The 27,341-nt window shown below is 43.5% G+C and overlaps 1 protein-coding gene across 1 annotated transcript in view; it reads left to right on the top strand.

The window, feature by feature from the left end:
- The window catches only part of CHGB (chromogranin B), a 101,298-nt gene extending 76,225 nt beyond the window's left edge, over positions 1 to 25,073 (top strand). The window contains exons 4-5 of the mRNA XM_077485498.1: positions 5,510 to 7,035; positions 24,646 to 25,073. Coding sequence (XP_077341624.1) covers positions 5,510 to 7,035; positions 24,646 to 24,729 — 1,610 coding nt within the window. The 3' untranslated portion in view covers positions 24,730 to 25,073. The remainder of the gene's footprint in view (positions 1 to 5,509; positions 7,036 to 24,645) is intronic.
- Positions 25,074 to 27,341: the final 2,268 nt, after the last annotated feature.

Raw genomic sequence — 27,341 nt, 5'->3', positions numbered from 1 at the left:
TCTCTTGGGCTTCGTTTCACTGGAGGTGCTACACTGGAAGAGCACCTCTCCTCCTTCTCTTATAGAGTTGGTGGAACATATGGAAATTACCCTCAGATTTGAACAGGTCATTTATCAGCATAGGGGATGCCCGGCTAAATTAGGGGATGACTGGATATACCTAGCTTGGCTCCTACTGATGTGGACTTGGGCAGATTGTTAGGTTGATGTTCACGCACCCTTGGTCAATGTGCACTACTGTTTATAGGCTTAGATACTGGGCAGCATGGTACCTATACGTGTGGGCACAGGCGTGTAGCTGCCTGCAGAGTTCATTCTGTTTAATTTAATGTTTGTATTTTAACCCACGTGTTATCTTGTTGATTGACACCTGTTTGGTATAAGTGTTAAATCATGCATCATGTCGACCATATGTCTGTAACATCTGTGTGCAAATGTAAATCGGAGAATTGATGCTGTTTTAAAGACATACCAAATATTCATTTACAGTTTTTGCACTTAGATTGATAAAAAAAATGTCATTTCACAGGGGTAAAAGGCTAATGCCTGGGGTGGAGTGAAGGAGTTGTGCTCAGAGAGTACTTCAGTCTCCTTTCCCTCATTTTCTCAGATCTTTTGGGTTCCCTGGCAGTCCCCCCCTCCCCCTTTTCTCCATCATTGATTGGACATTATTCCCTTTGCCTCCTTTTTCATTTTTCCCTCTCTGTTTTTTAGGGATGCACTGATCCCATTTTGTGAGTACAAGTAATGCCGCGTACACACGATCGAATTGTCCGGCGTACTTAGTCCGCCGAAACGCATTTCGGCGGACAATTCAATCGTGTGTGGGCTTCAGCGGACTTGGGTTTCAGCGGACAATACGTTCGTCAATGTGCTAGTTCGGCGGACTAAGAATGACGCATGCTCAGAAGCAAGTACGAAAAGGAAGCTATTGGCTACTGGCTATTGAACTTCCTTTTTCTAGTCCCGTCGTAAGTGCGGTAGAAAGTCCGCCGGACTATTCGCCAGATTGTTTGCCAGACTAAGTTTGCCGGACAATTCGATCGTGTGTACGCGGCCTAACAATACTTTTTTTTTTTTTATTACTCACTGTTACCAATTACCAATACCTACCTCAACTGTTTTGTTTACACTTCAGCTGTCGGCAATGGTACAAACCATTGAAAAGTTAGTTACCAATAAAATACTTTTTTTTAAATTTTGCAGCTTTTTAATGCGAAACGTGTAAATATATGTTAATGGTGTAAAAATATTGATGAACAAAGCAAACCAAAAAAAAATTAAAAAATTGTAATTATCAAAAGTTTATAAAATAATAATAAAATGGAGGAGAATAAAGGAGTTAATTATGGCTGATTAGAGTAATTTAAGGGTTAATAAGGGGTTTAACAGAGTAAAATGTAATTAAAAAGGGCGGCCGCTCTGTGCCAGATCACGTACCTAGTATGTGTTCTAACGCTTCTAAGCCCTTGTACACATGGTCAGACATTCCGACGGAAAATGTCCAATCGGACCGTGTTGTCGGATAATCCGACCGTGTGTGGGCTCCATCGGACTGTTTCCAGCGGAATATCCAACCAACAAAGTTTTAGAGCTGGGCTATAAAATTTTCCGACAACATGGTCCGATCGTGTGTAGAGAAATCCGGTCGGACAAAGTGCCACGCATGCTCAGATCAAATTCCTAGACCAAAGCTATTGGCTACTAGCCTGAACGTAGTCCCGTCGTAAAGAAATAACGTCATCACGTTCTGAGCGATCGGATTGTCCGACAACTTTGTCCGACCGTGTGTATGCAACAGTTTCGGACAAAATCCGTAGGAACAAAATCCAACGGATTTGGTTGTCAGAATGTCCGACCGTGTGTACAAGGGCTAACACTTCTGGGTCTGGCGTGCACATGTGCCTCCGGGGACCGGCTCCCGCTGCGATTGAACATGGGGGGGGGGGGGAGCTAATCAGTGCGTCCAGCGGGATGTCCGCCAGGACCCGCCGATAATTCCGGAGATCAGCAGAATGGCGGTAAACAAGGCAGATCGCTGTTCTTCGAGAAGGGAAGACAGAGATCATGTGTTTCTGCTAAGCAGGAACATGGATCTCTGTCTTCCTGTAGTAAATGCATCCCCCCCCCCCCCCCACAACGTTAGAAAATACTCCCAGAGAACACATTTAACAATTTGATCGCCCCTGATGTTAACCCCTTCCCTGCCAGTGTCATTAGTACAGTGATAGTGCTTTTTTTTTTTAGCACTGATCACTGTATTGGTGTCACCGGTCACCCAAAAAGTGTTACTTAGTGTTAGATTTGTCTGCCGCAATGTTGCAGTCTCACTAAAAGTAGCTGATCACTACTACCATTACTATTTAAAACATTTTCTTAAATAAAAATTCCATAAATCTATCGCTTAGTTTGTAGACGCTATAACTTTTGCCTAAACCAATCAATATATGCTTATTGGATTTTTTTTTTACCATAAATATGTAGAAGAATACTGGCCTAATCTGATGAAGAAATTGGTTTTTTTTTTTACACTTTTTTTTTATTATTAGATGTTTTAAAGCAGAAAGTAAAAAAAAAATTTTTTTTTCAAAACTGTCACTCTTTTTTTGTTTATAGTGCAAAAAAATAAAAATATGCTATTTGGGCACAGCGTCGCACAACCGCGCAATTGTCCGCTAAAATAACGCAGGGCCATATCGCAAAAAATGGCCTGGTCATGAAGGGGGGTAAATCTTCCAGAGCTGAAGTGGTTAAGATTGAACCGCCTCATGTCCAACTTCATTCTTCGGCCACCTATCTTCTTTAGAGACCTTAGGTTAAAGAGTTTCCACCCAACACTAGAGCCACCATTTAACCACTTGAGCTCCGGAAGGTTTTACCCCCCTTCATGACCAGAGCATTTTTTGCTATTCAGCACTGCGCTATTTTAATTGGCAGTTGCACGGTCATGCAACACTGTACACAAATTACATTTTTACATTTTTTTCACAAAAATAGAGCTTTCTTTTGGTAGTATTTGATCACCACTGTTTTTTATTTTATTTTTTGCGATACACTGTAAACGAAAAATCCAAACATTTTGGAAAAAAATATATTTTCTACGTTCTGTTATAAAACCTAAATCAAAGGTCATCATAAATTTATACCAAAATGTATGCCTTTGGTAAAAACAAAATAAAAAAATACCAATAAATGTATATTAATTGGTTTGTATAAAAGTTATAGTGTCTACAAACTATATATATTTAAATTGATCACTACTGATGTACCGATGGCCTGTTTCATATTCATATTTTGAAGCCCTTAAAATGCCAGGACAATACAAATACCCCCCAAATTACCCCTTTTAATACCCCCCAAATGATCCCTTTTTGGAAAGTAGACAGTCTGGGGCATTTAGTAAGAGGCTAGGCAAGTTTTTTGAAGTTGTTACATTTTGTCACAATATTTTTGAAAATGAAGAAATTGAATTAAAACATTTTTTTTTCCAAACACTTTCTTTTTACATACTGTCACCAGTGCAGTAGAGCGTCATCAAATAACTGGTGTGGCAGTGATCAGGGACACTGACTTGTGACAGTATGTTAAAATAAATAAATAAACAAATACATTTCTAAATTAAATTTTTAAAGCATCGTTCTATTTTTTACCCTTTTTTTAAAATGATTTTCACTTTGATTGCTGTTAGAATAATGACCATTGTAACAATGCTTTTTACTATCATGAATGGGTTATATTCATTACAGCTGTTATTACCAGTGATCTGTGATTGGCTACAGCTAATCACATAGTACAGGATACTGTGATTGGCCCAGGTACAATGTGATAGCTGTGGGCCAATCACAGCATAGGAAGCACAGCTGGTATGAATTAATTCATTCATAACAGCTTTGTTGACATTGTGATCATGTGCATAGTACATAGTGATCACATGATGACAGGCCTGTGGGTACCGGGCCCTGCAATCTGCTGTGTCTGGTGGACATAGCGGTTGCGGAAGTAGCATGCGCACGCCCCTAACCCAAAACAAGTTGGATCATGTACATATACGTGATACAGCCTGCCTCTGCCGCCCGCCTGCAGTAAAAATAATCTAATCTAGATCAGTGGTCTTCAAACTGTGGCCTGGGGGCTGGATGTGGCCCTTTGCTTGATTTTATCTGGTCCTCAGGGCATTATTCCCCCCCATTGTCAGCAACAGTGGGGCATAGATCCTGCCATTGACACCGACAACAGGGCACTGTTCCTCCCACCGATACCAGTGATTAGGCACTATTCCTCCCAATGACACAACATTGGGGCACTGTTCCTCCCACTGACACCAATGATGAGGCACTATTTCTCCCACTGACACCAATGATGGGGCACTATTCCTCTCAATGACACCAGCGCCTGGGCACTATTCCTCCCATTGACACCAGTGATAGGGCACTATTCCTCCTTCTAATGCCAAAGAGGGACATTGTTTACTTCCAGTGACACCAAAACATTTTCTACTTTGGCTGGCTACAGTACGGCTCCCCTAAAGTCTGAAGGACTGTAAATTGGCCCTTTGTTTAGAAAGTTTGGAGACCCTTGATCTAAATGATGGACATCCTTCCTGAAGACTGGTAACCAGAACTGGATGGCATACTCAAGATATGGCTGAACCACAGCTTTGTAAATTGGTAGAAAAATATTGTTTTTTCTTGTTCTCTGGAGAGGCTTTTGAAAATACTGTGTGCAGACAAGGCAATATACAGCTCACACTGCTATGGGTACTTCTTTATTTTGTACCATCAGGGCTGGACTGGGACAGAAATTTGGCCCTGGACTTCATCCAGACCGGCCCACTTACATTTTGAGTGTCCCATCAGCACTCCCTTACATCAGAGTGTCCCATCACCAGCCCCCTTACATCAGAGTGTCCCATCAGCACCCCCTTACGTCAGAGTGTCCCATGAGCAGCCCCCCTTACATCAGAGTGTCCCATCAGCACCCCCTTACATCAGAGTGTCCCATCACCAGCCCCCTTACATCAGAGTGTCCCATCACCAGCCCCCTTACATCAGAGTGTCCCATCAGCACCCCCTTACGTCAGAGTGTCCCATGAGCAAACCCCCTTACGTCAGAGTGTCCCATGAGCAGCCCCCCTTACGTCAGAGTGTCCCATGAGCAGCCCCCCTTACATCAGAGTGTCCCATGAGCAGCCCCCTTACATCAGAGTGTCCCATCAGCACCCCCTTACATCAGAGTGTCCCATCAGCACCCCCTTACATCAGAGTGTCCCATCAGCACCCCCTTACATCAGAGTGGCCCGTCACCAGCCCCCTTACATCAGAGTAGCCCACTGAGCCATTGGCCCACCGGGAAACTCCCGGTTGTCCCAATGGCCAGTACATGCCTGTGTACCATCATTTGTTGTGTATGGTGTATTGCCTTGTCTGTAGTGGGCTATGTTATGTTTGACATAATTTCATGTAGGAATGGAGTCCTTACTCATTTCATGATCTGTAATAATGTCTTTTAGGCAACAGACATAATCAGGATGAAGAAGAGGGTGAACTGAAACAGTTTGAAACAAGAACAATAAAGGACCCTGTAGGCCTAGAGAATCACCAACATGACAGTAAGGAAGAAGCTAAACAGAGTCCAGATTTACCAAAAGAAGAATATGAAGAGAAGCGGCATCATGCAGAAACTGAAAGCAGAGAGGAAAAGGAGCAGGAAAAATTAAAAGAAACAGAAGAATTTGATGAAAAAGAGGAAAGCACAGGGCATTCTAAAGAAAGGGACTTTGCCGAGGGTGAGGATGATGATGAAGAAAGAGATCACAAAGAACATTATGAGAAAGAAGACATGGAAAAAAGAAATAAATACCACGAGGACTCACAAGAGTCTGCACATGACATTTTAGACAAAAGAGCTCATCACACAGCTAAACATACAAAGGAATTACCAGAAGAAGAAACTGAGGATGATGTCAAGAATTTAGAGGAAATCCTAAAGAGACATGCTTTAAGCAAAAACGGGAAGGAACAACTTTTGCAGCCAGAGAAATTCCATTCCATTCACTACAGTAAAGTTCCAGAAGAAAATGATGGATGGGAAGAAGAAAAAGAAAAAATAAGCTATAAACCAAATCATGAAGAACTTATAAAGAGGCTCTTTGGTTATGAGGAAAGGCAAGGTGATCACGAAGAACCAAGAAACGATCTCGCAGACCCAAGAGGACAAAAGCCACACTTTGGAGAAACCTCCTTGGAAAACCACTCGATTAAAAACTACTTTGAAAAGAGGTCCCATTATGACAAAGAAAGTTTGGAAGAAGCAAGAGAGAAGAAACACCACCATCACGATAGCGAGGAAGAGGCAGAACACCATGATAGCAGTGAAGAAAGCCATGAGAAAGAACCAACTGATCACCACCATGAAGAGAAAAGACGACAAGAAGAAAGAAAGAGGTGGCCAAGTCAACAAAACTCCAGACTAAACTACGAAGAAAGCAATGAAGATAGTGAAGAGAGCGAGGAAGGTATTGATAAGCGTCATGAGCATGAACAAGAGAAAGAAAATTTCTACAGAAAACTAAAAAATCATCTCCAAGGGAGTGAAGAGGCTGAGCCATTTAGACAAGAGAAGAAACAAGATGAAAAGAGGTACTACATTGGTGAAGAAATGGTGGATGGGATGAAAAGATACTACCCAAAGCTGCCTCAAGAAGACTTGAGACAATATGAGGAAAGTAAAAATCGCCATATCAGAGAAGACAGAGAGGAATCGAATTTGCCAGACATTGACACGTATACATGTTTATGGGGAAAAAAGAAATTTCTTGAAGATTTGAGACGTCGGTATGGTGGGAACAGAAACGCCGCTAAAATGCCCAAATTGGAAGAAAAAAGAGAGTATGACAGGATGGATGAATTGGCTCAGCTTCTGAATTACAAGAAAAAGTCTGTCGAGTTTCCAGATTTCTATGACTCTGAAGAGATAAAAAAGCGCCACTACGATGAGAGAGGGAGATTCAGAGAGACGCCTTTAACTGAGGAAGAGGTAAACTTTTTGTTTTTATTATGATCTGCAATACTAATGTAGCACTGACTCCCATAGGAGCGGCTTATTTTAATGGGCTTACCGGTACCTTCTTCACCTCGATTTGCGTCTAGGGGTTTCCCGTGGTAGATGGTCCAGAAACTCTAGAGACTGATGACAGATCCGCTCAAAGGGATTTTTATTTGCAAGAACGTAGTTAACCACTTGCTTACAGGGCACTTAAACACCTTCCTGCCCAGACCAATTTTCAGCTTTCGGTGCTCTCACAATTTGAATGACAATTACTCAGTCATGCAACACTGTACCCAAATGAATTTTTTGTCCTTTTTTTCCCACAAATAGAGCTTTCTTTTGGTGGTATTTGATCACCTCTGGGGTTTTTATTTTTTGCGCTATAAATGAAAAAAGACCGAAAATTTTGAAAAAAAACGCATATTTCTTTGTTTCTGTGACAGAATTATGCAAATTATTAATTTTTCTTCATAAATTTTGGTCACAATTTATACTGCTACATGTCTTTGGTAAAAATAACCCAAATTAGTGGATATTATTTGGTCTTTGTGAAAGTTAGAGAGTCTACAAGCTGTGGTGCGAATCGCACAAAATTGATCACATCTGATGTACTGGTGGCCTATCTCGCTTCTTGTGACCCGAACAAGCCAGGAAAGTACAAATACCCCCCAAATGACCCCTTTTTGGAAAGTAGACATTCCAAGGTATTTAGTAAGAGGTATAGTGAGCTTTTTGATGTTGTCATTTTTTTCCCACAATTCTTTGCAAAATTAAGATTTTTCATTTTTTTTTTTTTTCTCCACAAAATTGTCATTGTAATAGGTTATTTCTCTCACGTGGCATGTGTATACCACAAATGACACCCCCCAAAAAATTCTGCTACTCCTCCTGAGTATTACAATACCACATGTGTGGGACTTTTTCACAGCCTGGCCACATAGAGAGGCCCAACATGCAGGTAGCGCCATCATGTGTTCTAGGAACATAAGTTACACATCTAACTTGTTGACTATTTATTACACTTTTGAAGCACCAGGACAATGACACGTGACACTGATGACAGATGGCACTGATACGTGGCAATGATGACAGGTGGCACTGATGACAGATGGCACTAATATGTGGCACTGATGACAGATGGCACTAATATGTGGCACTGATGACGCGTGGCACTAATACGTGGCACTGATGACACGTGGCACTGAAACGTGGCACCGATGACAGATGGCACTAATACGTGGCACTAATATGTGCCACCGATGACAGATGGCACTAATACATGGCACCGATGACGCGTGACACTGATGACAGATGGCACTGATAAGTGGCATTGATGACACGTGACACTGACAACAGATGGCACGTGACACTGACAGGTGGCACTGATGACAAATGGCACTGATACGTGGCACTGATGACAGATGGCACTATGTGGCACTGATGACACGTGGCACTGACGGCAGGTGGCACTGGGGGCAGGTGGCACTGGGGGCAGGTGGCACTGGGGGCAGGTGGCACTGACGGCAGGTGGCACTGGGGTGGATGGCACTGGGGGCAGGTAGCACTGGGGTGGATGGCACTGGGGGCAGGTAGCACTGGGGTGGATGGCACTAGGGGCAGGTAGCACTGGGGTGGATGGCACTAGGGGCAGGTAGCACTGGGGTGGATGGCACTGGGGGCAGGTAGCACTGGGGTGGATGGCACTGGGGGCAGGTAGCACTGGGGTGGATGGCACTGGGGCAGATGGCACTGCTGGGGGCGGATGGCACTGCTGGGGGCGGATGGCACTTTTTATTTCATTTTTTTAATTTATTTTTTTTCCACAATCAGAACGGCTGCCGCTGCAGCCGTTCATCTCTCCCCTCTCGCACTGTCTGTGCGAGGAAGGAGAGCGGCGCTGCGAGATGATCTCATATGTTTACATATGAGATCATCTCCCATTGGACACGCCGATCACGCTGTAAACGGCCGCTGTGATTGGCCGTTTACAGCGATCTGTGTTTGCCTGTCCCCGGGGGACACGGCGAACACAGAACTTCCGCGATGCGCGCCCGCGGCGGCGCGCATTGCGGAAGTAAACATCAGGCCGTCCAGGGACGACCGCCCGGACGAACGCGCCTGCTCTACGGCCGTCATTCGGCTATAGGGCGGGCGCGAGGAGGTTAACAACAGTCTCTTAGTATAGGATCAGAGGGTTAGGTGAAAAGTCCAGGTACTCTTAGACCCCTTTCACACTGGGGCGTTTTTCATGCGTTTTTCAGGCGCTTTAGCGTTAAAAAAAGCGCCTGTAAAGCACTTGAAAGAAGCCTCATCTGCAGTCCCAATGTGAAAGCCCGAATGCTTTAAAGCGGGAGTCCACCGGGACTCCGCGTTTTTTTTTTTTTTTAAAAGCCAGCAGCTACAAATACTGCAGCTGCTGACTTTTAAAATAGTGACACTTACCTGTCCAGCGCGCCCGCGATGTCGGCACCCGAAGCCGATCGCTAGGTCGTCTGTCGGGTCCTGCCGCCGCCATCTTGGGTATGGGAATCAGGAAATGGAGCCTTTCGGCTTCATTTCCCGGTTCCCTACTGCGCATGCGCGAATTGCGCTGCGCAATAAGGACGCTCCCCGCTGCCTCTGGGAGCTGTGTGTTTCCCAGCAGGCAGCGGGGCACTTGCGGGAAGGGGCGGGCACTTGCGGAAAGGGGCGTAAGTTACGCCCCTTTCCGCAGAGAGCTGTCCCGGAAGTGGGTGCAGTTACCTGGATTATCCAGGTAACTGCACCCCCCTCCCCCCTGAAAGGTGCCGATTGTGGCACCGGAGGGGGGGAGGGTTCCGATGAGCGGAAGGTCCACTTTAGGGTGGACCTCCGCTTTAAGAGCCCTTTCACAATGTCAGCGCCCGAAAAACGCTCGTAAAGCGCCGCTTAAACTAGCAGCGCTTTACCAGCGTTTTTCGAGCGTTATTGGGGCGCTTTTAACCCCTGCTAGTGGCCAAATAAAGGGTTAAAAGCGCCCACAAAACGCTGCTGCCAATAGCATTTTTCAGGCGTTTTACAGGCACTTCCCATTGATTTCAATGGGAAGGGGCGCTTTAGGAGCGTTGTATTCACCGCTCCAAAAGCGCTGCAAAGAAGCTGCTTGCAGGACTTTTTTTGACGCCCTGCCAGCGCAGCGCCTCGGTGTGAAAGCACTCGGCTTTTACATTGGGATTGCAGTTGCAGCTTCTTTCAGGCGCTTTTTTTAACGCCAAAGCGCATGAAAAACGCCCCAGTGTGAAAGGGATCTCGGTGTGAAAGCACTTGGGCTTTTACATTGGGATTGCAGTTGCGGCTTCTTTCAGGCGCTTTTTTTAACGCTAAAGCGCATGAAAAACGGCTGAAAAATGCCCCAGTGTGAAAGGGGTCTTAGTGTTAAAGCCAGTATAAAGAACTTTCTTACTTTGAATAAATCCAGAGAATAGCCATTCACAGCTGGATGTTCACTCTAGTTGGATAGTCCCTCTCACAAGGCCTAGCAGCCAACAGAGTGCTTGAGTCACGAACAAGTCTCTGCCACAGACTTTGTTGTAAAACATGAACAAGGAAACTGGAAAACTTGTAGCACACTCGTGTGGTACCAGTATCTTGCAGCCGGTCCGGCGATACCACACGATATTGGATTCACTTAGGTCCTTCAGCTTTACCAGGCTCTTGCTAAGAAGCCAACCCTCACGTGGCCTCCTTCCGAAGAGTCCTCCCCTGGATAACTATGAAGTTGCTGGGCCTCTCCACAACTTGAGACGGCACCGGACCACTTCCGAATGCCTTCCTTCGTTTCCTCGCCTCGGGCTAGCCAGCCCCGAGACGTAAAGTCGGGTGAATCCGAACCCCAGGCCATAGGCGTCCTGGGGGCTGGTCAGGAGGACCAGGACCATGGAGTCAGAACATACTTCTGGACCGGAAACCCCAAACCACGTGACATCCGCATCTTAAGTACCCCCTCCCAGAAGGCACAGCAAGAGCGACACTCCCACTGGGCTGGTTCCGAGAGAAAGTAACCTCAAAGCACCCAACCAGACTGTGTTTCCATGCCTACCAGAGGAGACAGTGCCTCCTATGGCCAGGCCGAACACCCTATAGTCCAGTCAGACTGATGCTGAGATCAAAATTTGGAATAATAATACCCAAACCAAACTGCAGTTTAGGTGTAACTTTAAATTTCAAAAACACATAGCGCGTGCTCTTCAGGAGCAGGCGCTACACTAACAATCATTAAATTATCAGCCTGTGAACCAGGCACAACAAACTATGCATGCATAATACATATATACATTCATCAAATTATTTATACACTAGAGGCCATTTTTATTGTGATCTGATGTCTCATGCCACGTACACACGATCAAACAAGCGGGTGGAAAAGTCCGGCAAACTCAAGTCCGCCGGACAATCCCCCCGTGTGTAGCCTCCGGCATACTTTTTTGACCCGAAAGTGCGGCGGACTTAGAAAGTAGTTTTACACTCCAATCTTCCCGCCGGACTCGCATTTCGGCGGACAATCCGGCCGTGTGTATGCAAGTCCGCCATACTTTTGAAATGAACGGACTTTTCCCGCCCGGAGAAAAGTCCGCTCATTTCGAGCGGGTCTCCAGGTAGCCGGGGCCCGCGAAGGATACGTCGCTGGCCCCGCCGCCTGGTATGGACTTAAAGGGGAACCCCAACGCCGAAAAAAATCGGCATGGGGGTCCCCCCAGGTCCACATCAGACCCTTGTCCGAGCACGCTACCCGGCCAGCCAGGAAAGGGGGGACGAGCGAGCGCCCCCTCTCCTGAGCCGTACCAGGCCGCGTGCCCTCAACATGGGGGGTGCCTTGGGGAAGGGGGGGCCGCACGGCCCCCCCACACCAAAGCACCTTGTCCCCATGTTGATGAGGACAAGGGCCTCTTCCCGACAACCCTGGCCGTTATCAGAATCCGGGAGCCCCCTTTAATAAGGGGGCCCCCGGATACCGGCCCCCCACCCTATGTGAATGAGTATGGGGTACAATGTACCCCTACCCATTCACCTGTAAAATAAAGTACAAAAAAAAACACAACACACAAGGGTTAAAATAGTTTATTGCACAGCTCCGGGGGTCTTCCGTCTTCGGGGGTCGTCTCGCCGGACTCCTCCGCTATCTTCTTGTAGCTCTTTTGCTAGTGGAGGAGCCCGGCTTTCTTCCTCTCCGCCGGCCTCTTCTTCCGACTTCGGGGGTCTTGTCCCCCTCTTCGGTTCTTCTGCCGGGCCACCGCGCCTTCTTCTAGCTCTTTTACAGGTGGTGGCCCGGTCTTCTGCCGCCGCCGCCGCCTTCTGTTCTTCTGTCCTTCTCTTCTTCTTCTTCTTCTTCAGATGTTGCCTCGCCGAGTCCTCCGCTCACAATGACGGGGACCGGGCACGCGGCGACTTATATAGGGACAAGGGGCGGGGTCTTCGTTTGATGTCACATGGGTTGATGTCACACGGGTTGATGTCACATGGCGACAGTCCCAGCATCCTCCAGGACTGTGACATCGTAAGGGGCGGGGTCACCACGTGACACGTGTGAGTCCGTTCATTTCAAAAGTAGGGCGGATAGTACGGTCGGACTTAGTACGCCGTATTAGTCCGCTGAAAAAGTGCCGTGTGTGGGCAAGTAGCCCTTCGGAAAGTCCGACGGACAGTCTGGCGGGAAGTCCGCCAGACTAAGTACGTCGGACAGACGGCTACATGTGTACGCGGCTTCAGAGTAATCCCTAGCAGCAGGGCCATCTTTAATATTGATTGGACCCTGGGCAAAACCTGTCTTGGGCCCCCCCCCCCATGCAGTTTTGCTCTCCACCTGCTCTGAGACATACAATAAATAGCAGGTAGACTCAAAATCAGTTTACTAAATCAGATCAGGTAGCTATTGCAATTGGTTGCCAGAGCTTACAGTGTATCATTACTGCTCACTGACTGGTTGCTAGAGGTTACAGCACACATTATGGTTCACTGATTAGTTGCTAGAGGTTACAGCACATAATTTCTGTTTGTTGATTGGTTGCTAGAGATTACTGTGGATATTACCTCAGGGGGGCATTATATACATACCAATGCCGCTGGCTGCCCCTATTTACATATGAATGCCGGTAATTTACATGTAAACACAGGGTCTAAAGGTGAGTCATCTGTACATAACAATAGTGCAGAGCTGGGCAGCATTAGTATCAGCACTTCATACTGAGATATTGGGACACAGCACAGGACTAAAACCTTGAGGGATGAGGGAATTTAAACCAGGATAATTGGCAAGTATGAGGCAGCTGCTTTGGGCCCCACAACAATGACAGGGCCCAGGGCAGCTGCCCCTTTTGCCCTACCTTAAAAACGGCCCTGCCTAGCAGCACTGCACAGGTCTACCCTTCGTCAACCATTCTGTCCAGGCTCATGCAATTAGGTAAACTGTCACTTATACATTTTTGGTACGTGAGATTTCACAGACCAATAACTATGTTGTTAGAAAAGCGAAACCTGCAGCTATAAACATGCTCAACCAGTTTTATAAGTAAAGTATAGACAGATGATTCCTGGCACTTCAACATAACCTCCATTCCTTTATGGAAAAAGCATCTGTATGCACACAGCAACCACTGATGCATGTTTGCCTCATGAATAAGCTTTAAAAAAAGTGAGATGGCAGTACAGTCTGTACGCTGGAGAGCTATAAAGAGAAGTATGGCAATGTTTTATTTTTGGGAATCATACTTACCTAGGTGGATGCAGCATCGGTTCGAGGAGCCAGGCCCAAACCCTGAAAACCAATCCCACACCATAATCCCCACTTCACCAAATGAATGGAACCTGTCCAGTTAAACCGCTGTATGGTCTTGGCCACCGTGCTGCAGCTCAGTTCTTATAGCGTAGACCAGTGATGGCGAACCTTGGAACCGCAGATGTTTTGGAACTAGATTGCCCATGATGCTCATGCACTTTGCAGTGTAGTTGAGCATCATGGGAAATGTAGTTCCAAAACATCTGGGGTGCCAAGGTTCGCCATCACTGGCCTAGACCAGTGATGGCGAACCTTGGAACCCCAGATGTTTTGGAACTAGATTGCCCATGATGCTCATGCACTATGCAGTGTAGTTGAGCATCATGGGAAATGTAGTTCCAAAACATCTGGGGGTGCCAAGGTTCTCCATCACTGGCCTAGACCGTCTTTATGTAGAGCAATAATTATTTTTTTCAGATCCTCAGAGAGTTCTTTGCCGTGAGGTACCATGTTGAACTTCCAGTGACCAGTATGAGAGAGTGAGAGTGATAACACCAAATGTAACACACCTGCTCCCCATTCACACCTGAGACCTTGTAACACCAACGAGTCACATGACATCGGGGAAGGGAAAATGGCTAATTGGGCCCAATTTGGACATTTTTTCGCTTAGGGGTGTACTCACTTTTGTTGCCAGCAGTTTAGACATTAATGGCTGTGTGTTGAGTTATTTTGAGGGGACAGCAAATTTACACTGTTATACAAGCTGTACACTCACTACTTTACATTGTAGCAAAGTGTCATTTCTTCAGTGTTGTCACGTGAAAAGATAGAATAAAATATTTACAAAAAATGTGAGGGGTGTACTCACTTTTGTGAGATACTGTATGTCGGACCTTCAAATTTTGGTCCTGTCTCATGTTTGCAGATCTGTTTTCTTGCTAGAAAATAAAGCGAAGTTAAAATGGTACGGGGCCAATTTAAGAAATTCTAAGCAAAGCAGCGGAACAAAAGCTATTGCCCACGGCTAGCAATCATTTTCATCTTTCCGATAAGACAAATAATTTGTTTGATGTGCAGTAGCTCTATTTGGCTTCGGGTTTATTTGATCCAGTTCTTCCACATTAGTCTGATTTCTAACCACTTGCGTTGGGTGAATTACTTCTCTTTTCGCTATGAAATGAACAGATAAAAAGATACAAATCTGTTGTCCTATTCGTACATTATATTATGTACTCTGACTATGCAATATTATAAATCATTACTGATATAGAGCAATTAAGATGTTTTCGCTTCCTACAGGTTGATAAATAAGGATGAGGGTGATGATGTTTTATCAATATTAGATCTGTCCCCCACAGCAATCATTTAAATGACTTGATTGTTTCAGTTTAATTCATTTTCCTTCGGTGCTCTCCCAAGAGAGGTTGAGTTGCACAGGTTTTTAAATGAAAACAAATGTTCAATGGCTTGTTATTTCAAAGCAAGTTTAACCACTTCACCCCCGGAAGAATTTACCCCCCATTCCTGACCAGAGCACTTTTTGCGATTCTGCGCTGCGTCGCTTTAACTGACAATTGTGCGGTCGTGCGACATGGCTCCCAAACATAATTGACGTCCTCTTTTTGCCACAAATAGAGCTTTCTTTTGGTGGTATTTGATCACCTCTGCGGTTTTTATTTTTTGTTCTATAAACAAAAAAAAGAGCGAAAATTTTGAAAAAAAAAAAAAACGCATTATTTTTTACATTTCTCTATAATAAATATCCCCCAAAAATATATAAAAAAAACATGCTTAGACCGATACGTATTCTTTTGGTAAAAAAAAATAAAATCAAAATAACCGTCTATTGATTGGTTTGCGCAAAAGTTATAGCGTTTACAAAATAGGGGATAGTTTTATGGCATTTTTATTAATTTTATTAATGAATTGTTTTTTACTAGTAATGGTGACGATCAGCGATATTATTGTGACTGCGAAATTATGGCGGACACATCGGACAATTTTTGACACATTTTTGGGACCATTGTCATTTATACAGCAATCAGTGCTATACAGATGCACTGATTCCTGTGTAAACGACACTGGCAGTGAAGGGGTTAACCACTAGGTGGCAGTGTATGGGGCTAAGTGTGCCCTGGGGAGTGATTCTAACTGTGGGGGTGGAAGGGCTGTGTGTGACACGTCACTGATCTCTGCTTTTTTTTAGATTGTAAAAGATAATGTTACGCTGCGTAAATTGATACCCAACATGTCACGCTTCAAAATTGTGCCCGCTCGTCGAATGACGACTTTACCCTTAAAAATCTCCATAGGCGATGTTTAAAAATTTCAAAAGGTTACATGTTTTGAGCTACAGAGGAGAGCTAGTGCTAGAATGATTGCTCTCGCTTTAACGATTGCGGCGATACCTCACATGTGTAGTTTGAACACTGTTTTCATATGCGGGTGCGTGACACAGTCACTAGGCAGAACAGGGAGATGCTTGTTTACATTAGCATCTCCTTGTTCTTCCTCTCCTCTCCCGACTCTCGGAGCTTGCCACAGGCGCGCCCGCTGGCCGCCTCTTAAAGGGCAACCTACAGGTACGTTAGTTTGCCTGTACGTGCCCTTCTGCCGACGTTTATCGGCGTGAGGCGGTCGGCAAGCGGTTAAAGTGGTTGTATAGTCAAATTGGGAACTTTTACCTACAGGAAAGCCTATAATAAGGCTAACCTGTAGGTAAAAAAAAAAAATCTCCTAAACCTGTACGGTTTAGGAGATATTCCCCTCGCAATGCGCCACTGACTGCAGCGGCGCATGCGCACAGGGGATTCCCGGCTGGAAGCCCCGGCAGACGCCGGACCCTGCCGGAGAGAAATCTCGCGCGCGCAATGCGCGGGAGTGACGATATCGCGGCTCCGGCCACTCACAGCGCCGGAGCCGCCATACCAATAAGAAACGCGGAGGGAACATGTCAGCTCCCTCCGCGTGTATCGGGCCAGATGTCGGGGCCTCGTTCTAAGGTAAGTATTTCATAATGAGCTAGTATGCGGTGCATACTAGCTCATTATGCCTTTTCCTTTGCAGGTGAGCAAAAAAAATAAAAAATTCAGCGGGTATACAACCGCTTTAAAGCCATAATTTTTTTTAGCCATTTGTCTCATTGGGGAGATTTCCTTCACTTCCTTCAACAAATTGAATCCCTATGATGTGGTATCAATAAGTTTTAAGACTAACTCTGTTTACAAGAAATGTATTTATCTACGTTTACACACTGGGGATGATTGACTAAAGCTGGAGAGTGCAAAATCTGGTGCAGCTTTGCCTAAAAACCGATCAACTTTTTGTGAAAAGTGATACTAAAGTCTTGTTTAAAAAAACAAATAAATAAATAAATAAACATGTTCTACTTACCTCCTCTGTGTAGTGGTTTTGCACAAAGCAGGCCCGATCCTCCTCTTCTCAGGTCCCTCTTTGCTACTCCTGGCCCCTCCCTCCTATCGAGTGCCCCCTCAGCCAGCAGCTTCCTATGGGGGCACTTGAGCCGAGTCACAGCTTTGTGTGTCCATTCAGACATGGAGCCCCCCCCCAACGCACCGCCCCCTCCCCCCCCCCCCCCTTGATTGGCTGACTGACTTTGGTGTAAAAAGTAAATGCAGTGCTGATAAACTTAGTGATCAATAAAACAAGTGATGAAAACAGTAATACAAAATTTCATTGAAAAAAAGTTAAGTAAAGTAAAAAAAGAAAACTAAAGCAAATTCCCAAAAATGTAATTGAAGAAAAGTGGGTTGAAAAAAGAAAACTAAAGCAAAGTCTCATTGGGATTAAAGTCCATATACTGAACAGTGAACGCCATCCAAATAAGAGTGATATTTTGCAGTGAGGAAATCCTTCATATAAGTGCTTCCAGCTCCGCACTCGGTGAGAAAATAATCTGCTTACCAGAACGCCATGATTACTAATCGGTGATCTCACCAAACATAGGGAATGATTAGGTCTCCCCAAGACCATTAAAAGGCCTCCTGGAACTGTAGCTGGTGCTGATGGTACTCAGAAAACATAAAAAGAAAGGCTCCCATAGCATAATACTGTATAAAATTGGTTTAATAAAACAAATAGACTTGCACTTACAAGGTAGAAGCTGTTTGAAAGCGGTACAATGTTTGTTGGTTAAAAACGGAACATCTTCAAAAACTTCTGCTCACTTCCTGTGTGGTTCGCCCATCCACCTCCTAAGAGTAAAAACGTGATGACGTCGCTGTCGTAGGCTCCTCCCTACGCGTTTCGTCACTAGCGGACATCAACTGGGGAATAGCTTTGAATGCCTGACTGTGATTGACAGCTGTGGGAGCCAATGGCGCCGCTGATGTGTCTCAGTCAATTAGGAGGAGTGTCTTGTGGGCATCACTGGAGAGAGATGGGGCTCAGGTAAGTAATTAGGGGTGCTGCTATACAAGTAAGTAATTAGGGGTGCTGCTATACATAGAAAAGAATGCATTAAGATAAAAAAAAAAAAACTTCTGCCTTTACAACTCGTTTTAATTGAACAAGCTGACATTAGAAGCTGATCGACTGCCATGCACAGCTTCACCAGATTTTGCACTCTCTAATTTTATTAAATCAAACCCACTATCACTTTCAAAATAGTCCCCTTGCACAGCAGTACAGCGCTCCCAGCATTCCTGCCACGTCTGGGTCCTGGAAGTCTTCTTTTCAAAGGCGTGTCAAGCCCCTCCTGGGATCTCCACACTGGATCTCAGCAATGGTCAGGGCCGTCTTTAATATTGATTGGACCCTGGGCAAAACCGTTCTTGGGGCCCCCCTCCCCCCCATGCAGTTTTGCTCTCCACCCGCTCTGAGACATACAATAAATAGCAGCTAGACTCAAAATCAGTTTACTGAATCAGATCAGTCAGCTATTGCCATTGGTTGCCAGATGTTACAGTGTATCATTACCGCTCACTAACTGGTTGCCAGAGGTTACAGTGTATCATTACCGCTCACTGACTGGTTTCTAGAGGTTACAGTGTATCATTACCACTCACCGACTGGTTTCTAGAGGTTACAGTGCATCATTACCGCTCACTGACTGGTTGCTAGAGGTTACAGTGTATCATTACCACTCACTGACTGGTTGCTAGAGGTTACAGTGTATTACTACCGCTCGCTGACTGGTTGCTAGAGGTTACATTGTATCATTACCGCTCACTGACTGGTTCCTAGAGGTTACAGTACACATTATGGCTCACTGATTAGTTCCTAGAGGTTACAGCACATGATTTCTGCTTGTTGATTTGGTTGCTAGAGATTACTGTGGATATGACCTCGGGGGGGCATGATATACATATCAATGCTGCCGACCGCTGCTATTTACATATGAATGCCTGTTATTTACATGTAAACACTGGGTTTGCAGGTGAGTCATCTGTACACAACAGTAGGGCAGAGCTGGGCAGCATTTGTAGCAGCACTTCACATTGAGATTTCAGGACACAGCACAGGACTAAAACCCCAAGAGACGAGGGAATTTAAACCAGGATAGTTGGCAAGTATGAGGCAGCTGCTTTGAGCCCCATAACAATGACAGGGCCCAGGGCAGCTGCCCCTTTTGCCCTGCCTTAAAAACGGCCCTGGCAATGGTGTCAAAACAGTATCCTTTGAACTGGATCTTTACCTTCGGGAAGAGGACGAAGTCCACAGGAGCCAAATCTGGCGAGTAGGGGTAGGTGCGGAAATGAGATCATGTTTCTGTTGAGAAACTCACAGGGGTTGAGCTTGATGAAGGTCATTCCGATCTCTGGTTGTCTTCCAGTGATGTTCACGTGCCTCACAAAACACCTCAAACAACTCATTGCCGCATTGCCGTAAAAACTTGCCGAAAGGCAATTCAATTCATATGGTGACTGGAGGACCTCAATTATGAGGAACGACTACAAGTGCTAAAGTTATTCTCCCTGGAGAAGAGACGCTTGAGAGGAGATACAAATATCTTAACGGTCACCCCAGCGTAAGTATGAAACTTTCCAGTCTCAGGGAGTGGACACAGGGCCACTCGATGAGACTGGAAGAGAAGCGGTTTAACCTTAAAGTGAATGTAAAGGCTTGTTTTTTTTTTTTTTAAAGAAAAATAACAAACATGTTATGCTTACCTCCTCTGTGCAGTTGTTTTTTTCACAGAGCAGCCTGGATCCTCCTCTTCTGGGGTCCCTCTTTGCTGCTCTTAGTCCCTCCCTCCTTTGAGTGCCCCTCAGCCAGTAGCTTGCTACCGGGTCCCCAGCGATGCGGCGCGCGCTCCCTCTCCACAATACCGGGAAGCAGAGGACGTCATATGACGCCCAACTGGAGGGAGGAACAGTTCCTTTCCGCGGTCATTTTACTACCCTGTTTCCCCGAAAATAAGACCTAGCGTGATTGTCAGTGATGGCTGCAATATAAACCCTACCCCCCCAAATAAGCCCTACCCTGCTTCCCCAAAAATAATCCCTACCCTGAAAATAAGGCCTACAAGGACTTTAACTAGGGCTTATTTGAGGGGTAGGGCTTATATTGCAGCCATCACCGACAATCACGCTAGGTCTTATTTTGGGGGAAACAGGGTATATGGCTGTAGGGAACTGGTTAAACACATGGTGGGACCTACCAGTCATCTGATTCAAAATAGCATCAAATGCAAAAAAAAAAAAAAATGGAGATTGTTTTCCTACTACAATCTTCTGTTGTGTGATTCTGTTATGCACACTCAGGTAGGTAGTGGAGCACCTACTGTCACATTTCACGTAACTTCAGACCTTCAGCTCCCAAACCTTTATTCAATCCCCGACACAACAAATGAAGCTAAATCAGGGGGCAGAAATAAATATTTCATAGGTAAGCCTGCACATTTTATGGTGATTTAAATCGGTTGTATACCCGCTGAATTATTATTTTTTAATTCACCTGCAAAGGAAAAGGCATAATCAGCTAGTATGCACCGCATACTAGCTCATTATGAAATACTTACCTTAGAATGAGGCCCCGACATCTGGCCCCGATCCATGCCGAGGGAGCTGACATGTTCCCTCTGCGTTTCTTCCGGGTATCGCGGCTCCGGCGCTGTGAGTGGCCGGAGCCGCGATATCGTCACTCCCGCGCATGCGCACGGGAGATTTCTTCCGGGCAGGGTCCGGAGTCGGCCGGACTTCCAGCCGAGAATCCACTGTACACATGCGCCGCTGCAGTCAGCGGCGCATTGCGAGGGGAATACGTACGGTTTAGGAGATATTTTTTTCACCTACAGGCAAGCCTTATTATAGGCTTTCCTGTAGGTAAAAGTACCTAAATCGACTATACAACCACTTTAAAGCCGAACTCTGGGAACGGGAAAAAGCTCTTGCCTTTCAGTGGGGCCTCCCCCACACTATAGGAGTTAAATGCTTCTTTAGGTCTAGAGGACCAGAGAAAGTACTTTTGATAGACCAACACAAAGTAGAACATAACTGTAAAGTAGAAGCAAAAATAGAAATTGTTTTCAATTTTTTTTTTTTACAAATATGTGAAAAGTGTGGTGTGCATTTGTATTCTGCCCCCTTTACTCCGATACCCCCTAACTAAAATCTAGTAGAACCAATTGCCTTCAGCCACATAATAAGTAAATAGAGTCCACCTGTGTGTAATTTAATCTCAGTTGTTCTGTGAAGCCCTCAGAGGTTTGTTAGAGAACCTTAGTGAACAAACAGCAACATGAAGACCAAGGAAAACACCAGACTTGTCAGGGATAAAGATGTGGAGAAATTAAAATCAGCGTTAAGGTATAAAAAAAAAACTATCCCAAGCTTTGAACATCTCACAGAGCACTGTTCAATCCATCATCGGAAAACCTTCCAAGACATGGCCGTCCACCTAAACTGACCGGCCGGGCAAGGAGAGTATTTATCAGAGAAGCAGCCAAGAGGTCCATGGTAACTCTGGAGGAGCTGCAGAGATCCACAGCTCAGGGGGGAGAATCTGTCCACAGGACAACTATTAGTCGTGCTCTCCACAAATCTGCCCTTTATGGAAGAGTGGCAAGAAGAAAGTCATTGTTAAAAGAAAGCCATAAGAAGTCCCGTGTGCAGTTTTCGAGAAGTCATGTGGGGGACACAGCAAACATGTGGAAGAAGGTGCTCTGGTCTAATGAGACCAAAATTGAACTTTTTGGCCTAAAAGCAAAGCGCTATGTGTGGTGGAAAACCAACACTGCACATCACCCTGAACACACCATCACCACTGTGAAACATGGTGGTGGCAGCATCATGCTGTGGGGATACTTTTCTTCAGCAGGGACAGGGAAGCTGGTCAGAGTTGATGGGAAGATGGATGGAGCCGCGTTGATGGGAATCTTAAGCCGCGTACACACGGGCGGACTGTATGGCCTACTTAGTCCGTCAGACAATCCGACGGACAGTCCGTCATACTTTCGAATGAACGGATTTGACCACACACGGATGCACAAACAGTCCGTCGAAAGCTTGCGCGATGACGTGTACAGCACGTACGACGGGACTAGAAATAGGAAGTCCAATACACAGCAATGCAACCTTTCGCCGTGTAAATCCTTTCTGAGCATGCGCCATTCTTAGTCCGTCGAACTAGCCTACTGACGAGCGGATTGTCCGCTGAAACCAAAGTTGGACGGACAATATTACGGAAATTCCGAAATATTTAGTCCGCCAGACTGCACGCTGAAAAAGTCCGCTGAAGCCCACACACGAGCGGACTGTCCGCTGAAATGTGTTTCGACGGACTAAGTTGGCCAGACAGTCCGCCCGTGTGTACGCGGCTTTAGTAGAAAACCTCTTGTGCCGCATACACATGAGCGGATTGTCCAACAGAAAAAGTCAGACGGAAGCTTTTCATCGTATATTCCGATCGTGTGTATGCCTCATCATACTTTTTTTTCCGAAAAATTCTGACGGACCTAGAAATAGAACATGTTCTAAATATTTCCGACGCAACCAATTCCTATGGGGAAAACCGCTCGTCTGTACGCTGTTTCGACGGACCAAAAACTACACATGCTCTGAAGCAAGTATGAGACGGAAGCTACTGGCTACTGAACTTCCTTTTTCTAGTCCCGTCGTACGTTTTGTACATCACTGCGTTCTTAATGATGCGACTTTAGTGTGATCGCGTGTACGCACGACAGTTTTAGCGGAACTCAGTTGGAAAAACCTTCAGAGTCTGCAAAAGACTTGAGACTGGGGCGGAGGTTCACCTTCCAGCAGGACAACGACCCTAAACATACAGCCAGAGCTACAATGGAATGGTTTAGATCAAAGCATATTCATGTGTTAGAATGGCCCAGTCACAGTCCAGACCTAAATCCAATTGAGAATCTGTGGCAAAACTTGAACATTTCTGTTCACAGACGCTCTCCATCCAATCTGACAGAACTTGAGATATTTTTCAAAGAAGAATGGGCAAAAATTTCCCTCTCTAGATGTGCAAAGATGTTAGAGACATCCCCAAAAAGACTTGCAGCTGTAATTGCAGAGAAAGGAGTTCTACAAAGTATTGACTCTGGGGGGCGCCATACAAATGGGGGGGTTCTCTTTAAAAAAAACATACTCCTTGGTCCAGCAGATCCCGCCTTGTCCTGCAGCAATCCGCTGTTCATGTGTGACAGTTGGTGTCCCACATGGCCATCTTGGTCAGGCACCCTGGTCCCAATCAAATGTGTGACACTGCCCTGTGGACATTCTTTTAACCCCTTGCCGACCAGCGCACGACGATATACCTCGGCACAATAGCATGGCTGGGCAAATGGGCATACAGGTATGTCCCCTTTAAATTGCGGCATTGTGGGCGGGCGCACGCACGCACTGCGTACTCCGTGAGCGTGCCCGCGGGTCCAGCGGAGTTGATGTCCGCCGGGGGCCCACGATCGTGAACGGGGCGATGCCTCGTTGTAAACAAGGCATTTTCCTGTTCTGCCAAGCAACATGACAGAGATCTACTGCTCCCTGTCATCGGAAGCAGTGATCTCTGTCATGTTCTAGTAAGACAATCCCCTCTACAGTTAGAAACACTCCCTAGGACTCACTTAACACCTTGATCGCCCCTAGTGTTTAACCCCTTTCCCTGCCAGTGTCATTTACACAGTAATCAGTGCATTTTTATAGCACTGATCGCTGTATAAATGACAATGGTCCCAAAATAGTATCAAGAGTGTCCGATGTGTCCGCCATAATGTCGCAGTCACCATAAAAATCACAGATAATATACGCTTATTGCGATTTTTTTTTTTTCACCAAAAATATGTAGAAGAATACATATCGACCTAAACTGAGAAAGAAATTCGTTTTTTTTTATCTCTTTTTTGGGGATATTTATTATAGCAAAAAGTAAAAAATATTGCTTTTTTTTTTCAAAATGATCGTTCTTTTTTTTTTTGTTTATAGCGCAAAAAATAAAAACCGCAGAGGTGATCAAATGCCACCAAAAGAAATCTCTATTTGGGGGAAAAAAAGGACATCAATTTTGTTTGTGTACCACGTCGCACAACCGCGCAATTTTCAGTTAAAGCGACGCAGTGCCGAATCGCAAAAAAGTGCTCTGGTCAGGAAGGGGGTAAATCCTTCCGGGGCTGGAGTGGATATGGGCTCCCGTAGCCTCCTGGGATATGTCGATGACATTATCCCAGAGGGCTGCTGGAGCTTGAATGGTTGGTGGGGGGGGGGGGGGGGGGGGACTGAAAGCTTTTAAAAAAAAATAAAAAAAAATAAGAATAGCCTCTGCAAAAAAAAAAACAAGCAATGGCCCCCAACTTAAGTTTTTATTTTTTGTAACTTTTTTTTTTATTTTTTATAAAAGAACAAAAAGCTAAAATGTTTTGATTTAATAACAGTGTTCTTGTTACCTTCCAGGAGAAAGAATTGGAGAACCTGGCAATTATGGACCTGGAGTTGCAGAAGATTGCTGAAAAGCTAAGCAATAACAGACAAGGCTGAGACACAATAGACTGCAATACCTGTAGCTAAAAGTATATTATATTTAGCTCAAACATTCCTACATTTCTTGCCACTGCCTCTTCAAAAGAGAAAAAAAAATAAAAAAATGTTGTTTAGCCAAGAAAAAAAAAAATGTGATTCATTGTTCACAAATAGTATTTTACACTGTCAGAAATGTATAATATGACTTTTGCTGTTGATAGAAAAAAAAAAAATACAAATGACATATATTCATACACTTAGAAGGGACATTTTATTATGCTTGTGGATATGTTTTATGTGTAATTGTACTTTAATACATCTATGTTCCGAGATTTGAAATAATAAAATTAAACTGAATCTTGCATTGGAGACTTTGTTGTTTTGTAACTTCTTAGTTGTTTAAGAGTATTTTGGGGAAAAATGCAAAGTAATTCAAGTACTTTCAACAAATGTGCCAAACTACTTATAAATAGGTGCAACGTAATACCATAAATTAATTTAAAAAAATCCATTAAGAAAAATTTAAAAAAAAACTAAAAAAATAGTATTAAGTAGTAGATATTTATATGTTGAATGAGATATTTATTTAAATTCATTTGTATCAGTAAAATATAGTCACTAAATGCTTGTAGCTTTAGGTTTGAGGGTTTAAAAAATGATATTTATATTATTAGGTAGTAGATATTTATTTAGTAGTACAGGACATTAATAATAATTTCTTAGAAGTTAAGATTAGAATAAAAATGTAAATAAAAACTACAAAAATAGTATTAAGTAGTAGATATTTATATGTTGAATAAGACATTTATTGAAATTAATTTGTAGCAGTAAAATATAGTCACTAAATGCTTGTAGCTTTAGGTTTGAGGATTTATAGAGAGAAGCGCAAACATTTCTTAGAAGTTATCAAAGGGGGTGTAAAGTGGTTTTGTATATATTTTATTTTTCTTAATATGGTCAGGGCAAAAACAATAACATATTAAAATATTTTTCTTATTGTTTTTATTACATAAATTAATAAAAGTTACAATTAAAAAAAAATAGTATTTATATTATAAGGTAGTAGATATTTATTTAGTAGTGCAGGAAATTAATAATAATTTCTTAGAAGTTATCAAAGGGAATGTAAAGTGGTTTTGGATATATTTTATTTTTCTTAATATGGTCAGGGCCAAAAAAAAAAATGACATTTTAAAATACTTTTTTTATTGTTTTTATTACATAAATTAATAAAAGTTAAAATTTAAAAAAAATATTTATATTATTATGTAGAAGATATTTATTTAGTAGTGCAAAACATTATTAATAAATTATTAGAAGTTATCAAAAGGGAATGTAAAGTGGTTTTGTATATATTTTATTTTTCTTAATATGGTCAGGGTCAAAAAAAACAAAAACATATTAAAATATGTTTCTTATTGCTTTTATTACTTTATTACTTATTCAGTTCGCATTGTGCGCTATATAAGTATTTCATTCATTCATTCATTCATTACATAAATTAATAAAAGTTAAAAATTTAATAATTGTATTTATATTATTAGGTAGTAGATATTTATTTAGTAGTGCAGGACATTAATAATAATTTCTTAGAAGTTATCAAAAGGGAATGTAAAGGGGTTTTGTATATATTTTATTTTTCTTCATATGGTCAGGGCTAAAAAAAATAACATTTTTAAAATACGTTTCTTATTGTTTTTATTACATAAATTAATAAAAAATTTAAAACATTGTATTTATAGTATTAGGTAGTATATATTTTTTTTGCAGTGCAGGACATTTATTAGAATTAATTTTTATTGGTGAAATATAGTCACCAAGTACTTGCAGTACTTACTTTAAATTTGGGGTCTATGGATAAAAGCATGGAAAAGTGTATTCTTTGAAAATAAAGAAATTTGGAGTACTACATCAGATGTTATTAAAGGGAATGTGAAATCGTTTTTTTTTTTATTCAGTTAAGCTGTACCTATTTATTTGCAGCCTTCTCTTCTCTACAGCAAAAGTCCAAAATGTATAAAGCTTGCTTGAGAAAAAAAAAAAAAGGGGGGAAGAGAGCTGAAGTTATACGCTGCAGAGCTCAGTGAGAAGAGCTCTAAGAGCTGATTTGATGGAAAGGACAAACCCCCCTTCACACAGCACAAGGACAGGGGCTGTCAACCACAGGCTGTGTGCTGGAGGTCCCTCCCCGGTCACCTGTTTTCTCTTGGTGTCAGGAAAACTTTTCAGAAGTGACTCGTGCTGATAGCAGAGGAAAAAAATTAGCAGAGAGAAATGACACTTAGTGCTCTTAATTGAGACATGTACACACTATAGAGGGACATGATTGGTTCATTATTTCATGTGTGAGGTTTACAACCACTTAAACACGGGACATTTATTGAAATACATTGTTATTGATAAAATATAGTCATTAAGTGCTTGTAGCTTTAGGTTTGAGGGTTTTTCAAATAGAAGCATTAAAAAGTAAATTATTTTAAAGTAAAAACAAGTAACTCGAGGTAATTTGTCAGAAGTTATTAAAGCAAATAAAAAGTGATTTTGCATATTTTATTTAATATGGTCAGGGCCAAAAAAATATAGCATTTTACAAATGTGGTCAGATAAATATAAAATAATGTACATGAAAA

This window comes from Lithobates pipiens, unplaced genomic scaffold (genome assembly GCF_037356315.1).
Source record: "Lithobates pipiens isolate NorthernLeopardFrog02 unplaced genomic scaffold, aLitPip1_a1.2 Scaffold_18, whole genome shotgun sequence".
Classification (NCBI taxonomy): Eukaryota; Metazoa; Chordata; class Amphibia; order Anura; family Ranidae; genus Lithobates; species Lithobates pipiens.
This window is presented reverse-complemented; position numbering and strand designations above follow the sequence as displayed.